Genomic DNA, 12,492 nt, shown 5'->3' with positions numbered 1-12,492 from the left:
CCCCGGCGCCCCCGGCTAGCTTCTCGGTTCCGCCGGGCGCTGCAGCCCCGGCTCCGCGGTTCCCGGAGCCGGCCCCGCGGCCGCCCCGAGCTCCGCTGCCACACCGCAGCCCACAACAACGGCACGGCCCCGCGCCGCCGCGCCGTGTACGCCGGGAGCTGCGGTCCGCCTGCGGCGCGGGGCCGGGCGGAAGGCGGCGGGCGGACTGCCCGTCCCGGCGTGCCCCGCGCGGCTGCCGCCTTTCCTCCGCTGCCGTGCCGCTGCCTGGGGCGGGAGAGGAGCGCGGGGAGGTGAGCGGCGGCGAGGGGCTGCGCTTGGCGGGACGGCACGGGACGGGGGCGGCGCTGAGACCGCGTGGTGCCGTTGCAGATGAGCAGGGCGCGGGCGGACGAGGAAGAGTACTGGCACAGCTCCAAGTTCCGGGCCTTCACCTTCGACGATGAGGATGACGAGCTGTCCCAGGTGGGAGCCGAGCCGCCGCCCCGCGCTGTGCGGCTGCGGCCTCACGCGGGTGTGTGCGCAAACTGTCTTCTCCCCACAGCTGAAGGAATCCAAGCGGGCGGTGAACAGCCTTCGGGACATCGTTGACGATGACGATGACGACCTGGAGAAGGTCAGCTGGAGCGGGGAGCCCGTGGGAAGTAAGTGCGGGGTGCTGCGGGTTGGGCCTGGGACTGGCCAGCTGGCCTCTCCCATCCAGTACTGAGGCTGTCCCACATCACCTTGCCCTCACGGCCACCCCAGGCCGAGCCGTGCATTCTTGGTGTCCCTGCGTGGGTCTGCTGAGGCCCAAATAATGTAAAGAGATGGAGCGCAGGCAAGCGGATGGAGTTCGTTTTGGTTTCCCCGATATGTATCTGAGCTTAGAGCAAATATTTTGGATGTCGTGGTTTCATGTGCACCAGGCTCTGCTGACCTGCAGGATTCTCTTTCACACCGCTATCTGTAGTGTCACCATTTAAAGTTCTCCCTGCTTTGTCCCTGTAGCACTTTAAGGAGACATTCCATGACTCAGTGTATGTTGATAAGCTGTCTCCTGTGGTTAAAGTCTGCAAGAGCATTGTAAGTGTGTTTCTAGGGGAGATGCATATGAGCTCACAAGCCACACCCGATACTCTTTGCTGATTTTTGGAGTTCATGACCCACAGATAATGGCAGTCAGTGAGTACCTCACAGAGAGAGACATTTTAAAACCTGGGTCACCCACAGGGCCTTCAAGGGGCCTGTTCTTCTCCTATGCTTCAGCTCCTCCCACCAGTTCTGACTTTTCCTACCTGCAGTCTTTGCCTGTCAGCTGTTTTATTGTACCGCCACATCCCCAAACTTGGGTGTTGTGCAGCTGCACAAAAAGAGGAGAAAGCTGTGTCTCAAACAAGCTGGAAGGAGACAAATGCGCTGTATCAGCAGCGTGTGCACATTGACAGCTGTTTTGCCTGTGCAGGGAGGAACCTTATCTTAACTTTCTGGTGCCCAGAAAGGTGTGTTCTATTGCTTCTCTAATTCAAGATAAGACAGGGATTCTTTGTCTTGCTTTCTTCCTTTGGATTGTGCTTTACCCCTGTACAATGACACAGAAATGTTCGGTGGCACATGCTTTTTTTTGCTTTTTTTCCTCCCCCATACAAGCCATAATGAGCTGTACAACACTGCTGCATGCAACCATTTCTGGATGGCAATAGGCAACTGTTTAACAAGCAGTATGACGTGAGATTGAAATTCTGTGCTGGGGGTCTAGTTTTACTGACGTGCTAGTGCAGAGCTGACCAGGACACACTTGGTAATATTCCTGCCCTGCCATAAGATCTTTATTTACAGACTGGTTTTCTCATTCTCTGTTCTAAATGGGCTCTGTGCATAGGCATCTCCTGGTCAATCAAAGAGACAGCCTCCAGCAGCAGCAGCAGCTCCCTGGAGGGCCGGGACACCAGCCTACAGAAGGGCTCTTCCTCCTACACTGCTCTTCCCAAGCAGGTTTCCTCCTACTCCCTGAGCAGCCTGTTCAAAGGTGAGGTTCTGCATATGGGTCTTCCCTCAGGAGTATCAAGGAGAAATTGCGTTATCTTATGTAAATCATTTCAGTGCGTTACAAAACAGGGAAGCTCTAATTCTTTTTCTCTATGAAGTGTATCTGTCATTGGTCAGAAGTTGGTGACTGTACCTATCTTGTGCAGAGGTAGCCAGCTGTTCCATTAAGGGACACGGCTTTGAAGATTTTGGCTTCTGTGAACCAAGCTTAACAAGAATAGGAAGGTAGAGCACAGCATGTTACTGCAGTCTGTTTTCAGAGTGGAAAAGAAAAGGCTACAAAAGGACTTGCTTGATCCATGTAGGCCTCATTTGACCCTCAGCACTGTAGAGAAAACAGCTTGATTGTCCTTTATTTGGAGCTCAGCTGGCTGCTGCTGATTGGTTCAGCAGACACCTGGTGGTACCACTGCCAGCAGCAGTGGTAGTGTAGCTGCTGGCCAGGGATTGGGCAGCAGGTCACTGAGGGAAATTAAACAGCTTGCAAGAGTTCAGCTGTGTTATCTCACAGGGCAACAAGCCAGCTTTTACTTTATCACTTTCTGGTGTTTTTCTACTAACGTGTTTGGTAATACTGCAATAATTAAAGGCATCAATATTGCAGTCTTGGTGAATGAAACTGTCGCTGTTGCAGTGGCCTAAGCAGTACTGCATGCTGGACTCTCTGCTTTGCAGGTAGATGAGCAAATTAAGGCTCTCTAACCTCTCCTAGTTGTGGCAATGAGGGGGTAGATAGGGCTAGGATGCAATACATTTTGTGATGCCACAGACTATTTCAAAGACTTAGACTGCAAAGCAAGTGAGCACCAGCTATGCGTGTAGCACAAAACACTTTATAAGAATGGCTCATACTACACTGGCATAGTGACAGCTCACCAGCTTGCTGTCTGAACCTGTGTTCGCTCTGCAAGAGATGTTACCAGTGAAGAGAGTCTTTCATGACTTCTGTTTTGATTGCAGGACGAAACAGACTTCCAAGTTTGCCATCCCTTTCAGATGGTAAGTTTTGAATCCGTATTTTATTCTGGGAGAGTACAGGTTTGCATAAACCAGAATATCTCCAAAAAAGGGCAGTGTCATTTTCGTAGCATTGCAGAAATCAGTTGTCTGAAAGTTGTTCAGCAAACCAGCAAAAGTGTTGGCATGATGATTTGAGGGAATCTGATTGTGTACTGATGACTTTTGGCTTTAGAGTGACTTTGTACTGCCATTTGATGTTTGAGTTTGCATCTTCTACCACAGAAACCAAGAAAGGGTTGGTTCTGGACTTGGATATGAGTCAAGATTTCGATGTGCTACTCAGTTTTGTCCTTTTTTTTTTTCAGCTTTCTCAGACACGGGAGCTAAGAACTATGCCCCAGAGCTGCGCAGACCGAAAGCTGAATACAAGGTGAGCAGCTCAAGTGACAGCACTTTGTACTCTAAAGGTTTCATAAAAAGAGATTGATTGCTGTTTCAGACAGCAGAGGGCAATGTAGGGATTAGGAAAGGGAGCTGCGAAATGTAGAGCCAGCCTCATAGTAATTTAGATGTTTTCTGCTTCTTCCCAGAAATAAGGAATTTTGTTGGGGGATATTAATTATTCCTTATTACCCAGCAGCCTCTGTGAAAATGATTCCCTATTTAATGCTGGATCTGATGAGTTGCCATCACTTAGGCTTCTTAAATGAAACCTAAAAGTTTCTAAACTTCTCATTCGTGAATCACTATGATGCCCCTCCCTGATCAGGGAGCAGAGAGGCGAGGTACCAGTCATCAGGAATGTTCTTCTCCTTGAGAGGCAGCGTTAGGTGTTGCAGAATCTAGGGGATTTGGGGACTGGGTGAATTCCTCCTGTCCCAATGTAGTAGATGTGAAGTTGTGATTCCATGTCCCCAGGTCCAGCCAGTAACAAAGCTGAGCATGTGTTCCCAACAGATGAAGGCATGCACACTACTAGCACAGCTGGCCACACAGATTAACACAGACCCTGAGCAGGACTGAATTTCGCTAGCGGAACATAAAAGTACTCTGTGGGTGTTTCCAATAACTGTTATGAGCCCATTATGTTCAGAACATCTGAGACTCTATGAGTTGACTTGAGAGACTCATGTGCAATGATTCCCTAATATGGGGAGGAACTGCGTCAACCTTTTTTTTTTTTCTTTCCCTTCTTCTGGTCTTTCAGTATACTTTTGATTAATTTAAATTCATTGTCCCCAGAGCTTGTTCTGGTTGCTCCCTTTCTTTGTCTCTTTTGAGGCTGAAGGCTGGATTACAGTTACTGGCTCACAAAATCATAAATGCCTTCTTGTTTTTGAGTTCTGAGGAGGGGCTCATGCCACCTTTTATCTGATGCTTCCAGACTGTAGTGTCTGCAAGCTCAAGGGGAAGAGCTTTGGTCACTGCAGCACCTGTAGCGTATTAGCTGAAGATAGTCTTAACTGCAGGCTTTAGTATTCTTGTTGCGCTGCACTAGTCTTCTGAGAATTTCCACGCATGTGCCTGAAGCTGTTGGGTTCTCCACAGTGCTGTGGAAGGCCCTCCAGAAGTCTGAATTGTAGTGAGGAAGTGAGTCCTTCAGCCTCAGTTCTGGATTTCTCAGTTCTGTGTGTATTTTGTCATTCTGTAAGCAGCATTGGAGCTTTTATTTGCAGGGAATACAACCTGTTGAAATGCACTTCTTGTAAAGGATTTGGTGAATTCTAAGAAATTACACCTAGGCCATCACTAATCCAGCACAAATGGAAACTAGCTTGGGAACTACTGGTCTGATCTGGCCTCTTGAGCTCTTTGTTTCTCTTGTGGCAGGATTACAGCAATGACTGGAGCCCCAGAGATACAGTCCGGCGCATGCAGAGGGGCAAGGTAAGGACATTCCTCTTCCATCTGCTTGCTAGGGAGGGTGGGTGCTCCCAAACTGCTTTATGCTCCCCTGTGCTTCTGACTATTCCAGTAGCAGGAAGGGGATCTGTTTTGCTTGCAGCATCTGGCAGGTATGGTGCACCGTGCCTGTCTGTTGCTTTGCCAAGTGGCAATGCAGAGATCACTGCAGGAGACCTGCAGCGTTTTGTTGGGTTGTTACTTGAGTCATCCCTTCAGATAATCTCTGACAGAAAGTGTCTGTACTGCTGTGTCTCCCTCTACCCTTTCCACTCCCCGGGGCTGGGTTTTTGGAAAAGATTCAAGGTTATGAGGCCTTAGTTCCCTTCCTACTTGGTGGCAAATGGATGGAGGAAGACAGAAGCAATATTGATATTGCTTATTGATGCACTAGAGCTGGAATCTTGGTCTTGACTGCCTCAGCTTGCAGTGAGCCCACAGGGGGTGTGTACAGGGATCATCTAAAGTGCTTTTGAAGCTTCCCGTTCTTAATGTGGTTTTGCTTTGCATATGTCTCCTCAAAGGGAACGGGTGGACCAAAGGCTGACAGAGGCCACAGTTAGCAGAATAAGAAGGAAGAGTTGTGCAACTCTATTTTTCTGTTTTCTTCCATAGAAAGGTCCCTACGGAGTTTCCTCCTCCTGTCAGAGCTGGTGGCATATGGCGTGTGGAGAAGTTTTGCTTTTTTGCAAGAGTGTTTGAGCTGAATGCATGTCTGCAGTTCTAACCCAGGCAGTAACAAGGGCTAACTGTACACTCCCAACTGGCAGATTGCCAGGGATCATGCAGCACATGGTTTCAGCTAAATGAATAGTTCTCTGGTGGTTGGTGGAGCAGTTGTGTTGCTGAAGGGTTCATGTGGAAAGAATAGGTAACACCTTTGGGCTTGGTTCAGCCTGGGGACTTGCTGATGTCCTGTATACCTTCTTAAACCTCTTTATCTCCAGGTCTGCTCTCTAGAGAGGTTTCGCTCCTTGCAGGACAAGCTGGTGCTCTTGGATGAAGCTGTGGCGGGACACGATGGAAATGTCATTACAGCCGTGAGTCCTGCTGGGTCCATATAGGACTGGAACTTCTTTGGTGACCCCACAGAGGGTGCTTGTGTGAATACAGTCACTTGGCAACCAATCTTGCAAAGTTGGGGTTGTTCTTTAGTTCAAACTGAAAATTGTCGAAGTCTATGGCTGAGAAGTTCCATATCGCTGCTGGCTTTCCTGCCAGTCTGCAGAATTTATGTCGGGCAGTAACAATGAACTTGGTCAGCCAGAAATTGCTCTTTGCAGCAATTTCTTGAAGGCCAAGGTTTAATGTGCTTACCACAGTGCAGAAAATTTGAGGGACCTCTCCAGTTTTCTGGTTTCCGAAGTATCTGGCAGCAGCTAGACACTGTCAGAGCTTCCCTGATTTAGGTCTTTTAAGCCCTTGGCTCCTTCAGGGGAAGGTTTTTCTTTGTAAATCTCAGTCTCGCTTAACTAAGTTCCAGAGAAACGGGCAACTGTGGCCCTGGCTCACTGCTTGTCTTGTGTCTGTGGGTAGCAGAATTCACCTGAGTGCTGTAAGAGCTGTGCCTTCAGAGACCTTTTGCATAAGCTTCCCCAGGCCTTGGCTGAGCTTGACAGTTTGTTGTCTGTCTTAATTCCGGTGAAGACTGTTACACTCAGCTGAGAGCTGCCTGTCTGTGTTCACAGGTCCTGATATTCCTGAAACGGACTCTGAGGAGAGGTAAGTGTGACTGGGGCCAGGGTTTCTATAGTGTGTTTCAGTAAAGGGTGAAGGGGCCAGTCACGGAGCCAGCAGCTGAAGTAGTGCTGCTTTGCTGAGCATGAAATATTTTTGTGGTGAGTGTGGTGTGGGAGGATGTTGATGATGCATGTGAGAGTCTCAAAGAGGAGCTTTGAGCACTGGTTAGTGGTGGTAGCGATAAGGTAACTGAAAATGAATCTGTTGGGGTAGCACTCTGCTGCAAATCCACCTGGCAGCCCAGCAAACAGTCTTTTCCTGTGCCTAGCCTCCGGGCATGTGCTTTGAGTTGGGTTAATACTGCTGAGTCCTGCTAAAGACTTGCAGCTCCATGCACTACACTTAGCCCCATCAGTCTTGGTCATGCTAACTTGCTTTACCCCCATGTGTGTATCCCTCTTTTCTGCAGAGATCCTGTTTCGAGAGCTGGAGGTGCGGCAGGTGGCCTTGTGTCATCTCATCCATTTCCTCAAAGAAACGGGTGAGCAGAAGCTGCTTCTGGATCTGCTCAGGTGAGGGCTTGCCCAGTTGTGTGGCAGGGCTGAGCACCCTGCTAGGTACCTGCCTCCAAGTTAATGCTTGCTTGTTCTGTTTTACAGGTTCCTAGACAGGACTGAGGAAGTTGCTGTGAGTATTCCCTGGAGCAGAGGCTCCCTCTCCTTAGCAAAGGAATGCAGAGCATGGGAAGGGCAGGGAGAGGCTGGCTGCAGAGTATTTGGTTGTTTAGACAAGAGCTTTGCATTCCTGTTTTTCCCCCTGAGGTCCTGTATGTCCCAAATCCATGAGAACATATGGCTTTTTTTTCCTCTCCAGCTCTCGCAGTACCGGGAGCATTTGAACATCCAGGATGTAGAAAAGAGGAGGGAATTTCTGAAAGGCTGCATTGGGTAAGAAAAGATGCAAGAGAATGGACTAGATGTGGGTCCTTCACAAAGCTGGTAATAAAGAAAATTAGACTGCTGTCCTAGCACTGCACTTATGTGGTTCCAGAGCTGATACTGGTTTTACCTCAGTGGCGGTGCAGTATTGTGGACATAATGTAGACCAGAGAGGAAGAATTAGTGGTGATCACTGGTCTAGCATTTTTTGCTGCTTGCTTGGGGCCAAAAATGCTACACAGACATTCCGAAGGGTGTGAAGGGTAAAAGCTTGGGTGCCTGAGCACTTAAGGAAATTGATAGCATCGACTTTAGGTTGTTCTATGAAGGATGCCGCATAATTTTTCTTTGTCTGGAGCCTGTCTAGTAGAAGCCAGTCAGAGAGAGTGGCAAGTACAGAGGTGTTGGGGCAGGAGCTTGAGACACTGTAAGGCTGGGAAGAGTGGGAGGTGTTCCCCACATCCCTGTATGTGGAGTGAACGTTCAGCAGAGAAGAACGTCTTTCCAAGCATACTGGATTAAGAGCGGCTGACTGTTTTCTTCCCACATGTATGGCCAGACTGCCATTTTCAGCTGAGGATATCTCCCACATCCAAGACCATTATACCCTGCTGGAGAGACAGATCATCATTGAGGTATGGAACCTTTATTTTGCTGGTCAGAAGGTGACTAACTAGCTATGAGATCCCTATCCGTCCCTAACTCATACCACACTGGATCTAAGCAGCCTGTCGGGCTAGTGTAGTTTGACTGTTAACCATGCTGCTGTTTCAGACCCATGTGTGAAGTACTAGACCTCAGACTTGAGGGCACATTGAGTCTGTGCTGATGCTGTGCTTCCACAACACTCAGCTCAGGTCTATACTCAGTAACTAGGTCAGGCAGCTGCCCTGACTCATGTTCACCCTCTGTCTTTTTGTTTCCTCAGGCCAATGATCGACACTTGGAGATGGCTGGGCAGTCAGAGATATTTCGGAAATACCCTCGCAAGGCCTCAATTCTCAACATGCCACTAGTGACCACTCTCTTCTATTCCTGTTTTTACCACTACACAGAGGCCGAGGTGAGGATAACGTAGAAGACATGGTTATGACTCATCCCTGTAGTCCTCAATATGTGGAGTGGTTAAGCTGGGTATGTTAAGGAAAGGATGGGAGGGAGGTCATATTTCATCTGTAAGAAGGAGTGAGAGGAATTCAGCTTCCCTTGGTCTTCCAGGCCAGTCTGGAGATGTCTTTTCTTCTTAAAGACAGGACATTCAGCCTGGAGTGGCCTGTCAGGGAGTTGCCTCTTAAAAGAAATCACTGTTGTGTTGCAGCTTCCAAGTGGACAGAATTAGCCTTCAATCACATAAGGCTATTGGTCTCTGAAGTGCTGAAAATGCACCAGCTTCAGAGAGCTAATGGGCTGGGTTAATTACTCTCTTCTGTCAGTTCTTCTCTCCTTTGTCACTGTCAGGAGCAAAAAGCTTGAAGACTTCAGTAGCAGGGACATTCGTCGTGTGCAAAGCAGTACAATTGAGGGTGTCTGAACCTCTTTCTTGATGTCCTCTGCTTAGTTTACAATGACTGTTTGCTCTCTCTAGGGAACATTCAGCAGCCCAACCAATCTGAAGAAGACATTTAAGGTATGTTCGCTTCTGGCTGGTGCGGCGGCATCAGCTGAAAATGTGGGCAGCCAAACTGTTTTTAGCAAGGGGTCTGGGTAGGATCTTGAGGGTATCTGCACTGGGGCAAGGTGGGGAACGCTGCATTCCTCTTGAGTAGGGCCATTTCAGAAGCTCAGAAAGGTACACTGAACAGGGGCCAAATAGCTGCAACATCACCTGTAAATCCTCACCTCCTGCTCGGTGGCCATGACCTCAGGCAGTATCTCACCTCCTTGCCTGGCTGTTGTTGTGAGTTGTGACAACGTGGAGGCAGATGCCATTCTCCTCCATGCCACGCAGTCGTGCTAGGCTGTGCTAGTGCTCTGAGTACAGCTCTCTGCCTTGCAGATTCCTGATAAGCAGTATGTGCTGACTGCCCTGGCTGCCCGTGCCAAGCTACGAGCCTGGGGGGATGTGGATGCGCTCTTAACCACCAAGGTGAGCTGGGGAAAGCCTTACTGGGGACTCAGTTCCAAGTACTGATATCTAGTACTGATAGCTGGCTTGTTCTGGGTTACCGGACAGACTCGTTTTATTGCTGCATGATGTTATGTATTCCTCCTTTCCCTGAGCTCTGCTGCACGTGAATTGGCTGCAGCTGCTGGGGCAGAAAAGGGGCTGCCCTCATGCCCTGTTACCAGATGGTTTGCAGCCAGCCTTAGCTTAGCTGCTGAATGAAGGGTACATGTGGTGGCTGGCACGTGGAGAGATGTTATTTCTCCCTACACTGGGGAAAAAACATTTCTTGCTTTCAGATTCAGTCTGTGGCAGCCATGTTCTTTGACTCCAGCCTCCTCTGGCAATGGCTGGAAGAATTGCCCTTTAGGATTAATACAGGGTTTGGCTGTCATTTCAGAACTGGCTGGGCTACACCAAGAAGAAGGCACCTATTGGCTTCCACCGGGTGGTGGAGATCTTGCAGAGGAACAACGCACCCGTCCAGGTGAGCAAAGAACTGCTGCCTGTGTGCTCCTGCTCTTCCTTGAGATTTGGAGCATGACCGATGCCCCAGGTGATCTGCCTGCAGAGCACGCTCTCCACAGTGTATTACCAGCTGCTTTTGCTACATTAACTTTCTGTATATTTCATCTGTTGGGATGGGTAACCTGATCCATAGGAATGAGATAGCGTAGGACTTGGAACTTTCTGAGGAAAGCTTTACTGTTTTTGGGGTTCTTAGCAGACTTGTCCTGGCCACTTGTTGCCCTAGGATGGAAAGGGTCAAGTCTGTGTAATCAGTGCCCTTGAAAGATTTTGTGATTGGTGTGAAAGAATGAGGCAGGAAGTACCTGCAAAAGGGAACTGACAGTCTTCTTTCCCTTGCAGGTGCTGCAGGAATATGTGCGCTTAGTAGAGGATGTGGAAACGCGGTTGAACCTTGCCACCAAATACAAGTGCCATGATGTTGTGATTGATGTAAGTCTTCGCTGTGTGTATGAAGAGAGGGGACAAAAGCCTGCTTTTTCTCCCGAACTTTCCCATGTCACTCTACTGTCATGCGCTTTGTGGGGTTTGCTTATTCCTGTGGCTTGGGAACAGCATATTGTTCTTAGTGAAAGCCAAGCGAGCCAGAAGCACGGCTCCTAGAGTATGTGCTGTGCCCAGGCCTGTCTGTGCAAATGGACTGTGCAGACCTAAGATATTGATTGGAACTTGAGGGGAGGTTGAGGGGTTGACACCTACTCATCTGCAGATGGATGCTGGTTTTGTTGTTTTTCTAGACGTACAGGGATCTAAAGGATCGCATCCAGCTGATGGCATATAAATGCAAGGTGGAGCGGGGCTCTGCAGAAGAAGAGAAAATAAACAGCCTACTCAGTAACATGGTAAGAAGCACCTACTTTTTCTAGAAACTTATCAAAGACAGCCATAGGCTAGGTGTGCAGTAGGGGCATGCCTCCTACATCCTTTCCTCTCTGCTGGGAAGTTAATGTTATGTTTGGGGTCACATTCAGTCTAAGAATGAAGGATGATGCTGATAGAAGTAACACTTTATTGCCATGTTGCCCATTTCCTGGTCTGGGCCCTGCTAACTTGGTCTGAGGGAGCTGTGGTCAGCCTGATGTTAGTCATGCTTTGTTCTCTCCTTTAGCAAATCCGGTGGAAGAACTGAGCACCAGTGAAGCAACCTGCTTGGACGTTGCCTTGCCAGTACAAAAGGAAATTGTAAAACCTGGTCCAGCGCCAACAGAGCAGCTCTGTTACTACTCATTGCATGATCAGTGTTTGTCAGTGACACTGGGTGCTCGTCAGACAGAGGTATTCAGGCTGGTTGAAGGCAGCTGCTCTGATGCAGCCGGTGAAGCCATGGTACTGATCCACAAGGGTTGATTCTTTTTGGAATCTGATTCTCTTTGACCTGGTTGTAAGTCAGGCATGGCTTTTGTTTACGGAGGGAAGTGCTGGACCAGGCAAAGTTATGTTTGCTTATTGTGGTGTCTGGGCTCATTCTAGCAAGAGGAACAGGTCAGTCACTCGTGGGTCTCCAGAAGACAATGCTGACCAGTCCCTGTGACATTCAGGCTGGTTTGGGCATCACCAGTTATGGCTGTGGAGAGATCAAGGCCTACTGGACTGCGTTCTCCCCGCATCAGAGCGTGAAGGGAGAAAGGGCCAGCTGCACCTTGAAGTCTTTCTTGGTTTGTTGTGGCTCACACCAGGAAAAGAGGTGTTTTATGAACTTCTGCAGAGAGCCAGGGCAGCAGCCTCTGCCAGTATCCCCGTGCTGGCACTTGGCAGCTCTTGGCAGATCCCTTCATCAGGGAAGAGTGGACACCATCTGTGGAGCTGGTCAGAGCTGTGCTAGGTTGGATGGAGAGCGAGAAGGGACCACTCTCACTTCGCACAAACCTGATGATCCCAGGAAGGACTGAATTGCACTTTCTCAGAAACATAACTCCTCAGGCAACTGCTGGCTTCATCCTTCCAGACCTCTCTTCAGTTCCTTAAATAAAGCTGTCTCTTTCTCCTGGGGCTGTTTATTTCCTTCCTGCGTTATGCACTTCGCTGCTCTGTGCTGATCCTAAGTAATTTATCACACCTCCCCCTAAGTGAGTATGAGTGTGCATATCCTGAAATGCACAGTATCACCGCGAACAAGTCTTGCTTGCAGCAGTACCTTATTTCACACATTCCATGCTATCGGCCCAGATTAACTTATTTCAGTGTTGCAAGACCATTTGCTGCCCTGGAGGTGGTCACACAGCTGAAGGCTGCGTGTAGCCATGTACCAGTCTGAGAGCAAGTTTGGGCTCCAGGATCCCTGCTGCACTGTGCACCAAGTGCAGTCTTTGTTTTGGTGGTCACTCTTGGTTTTTTGGTTGTTTTTTTTGTTTATTT

The 12,492-nt window shown here is 49.0% G+C and overlaps 1 protein-coding gene across 1 annotated transcript; it reads left to right on the top strand.

Annotated features, from left to right (window-relative positions):
- On the top strand, window positions 146-12,126 carry VIPAS39 (VPS33B interacting protein, apical-basolateral polarity regulator, spe-39 homolog). Its single transcript, XM_021403946.1, has 20 exons — window positions 146-290; window positions 370-462; window positions 542-641; window positions 1,859-2,005; window positions 2,986-3,024; window positions 3,351-3,415; window positions 4,816-4,872; window positions 5,835-5,927; window positions 6,576-6,609; window positions 7,037-7,139; window positions 7,227-7,254; window positions 7,441-7,514; window positions 8,065-8,140; window positions 8,434-8,568; window positions 9,091-9,132; window positions 9,502-9,591; window positions 10,010-10,096; window positions 10,480-10,569; window positions 10,875-10,979; window positions 11,246-12,126. The coding sequence occupies exons 2-20, from the start codon at window positions 370-372 to the stop codon at window positions 11,264-11,266; spliced, it is 1,479 nt and encodes a 492-aa protein (XP_021259621.1). The 5' UTR covers window positions 146-290; the 3' UTR covers window positions 11,267-12,126.

Source organism: Numida meleagris, chromosome 6 (assembly GCF_002078875.1).
Source record: "Numida meleagris isolate 19003 breed g44 Domestic line chromosome 6, NumMel1.0, whole genome shotgun sequence".
NCBI classification, from domain to species: Eukaryota; Metazoa; Chordata; class Aves; order Galliformes; family Numididae; genus Numida; species Numida meleagris.
The sequence above is the reverse complement of the archived record's forward strand: the minus strand, read 5'-3'. Positions and strand labels throughout refer to the sequence as shown.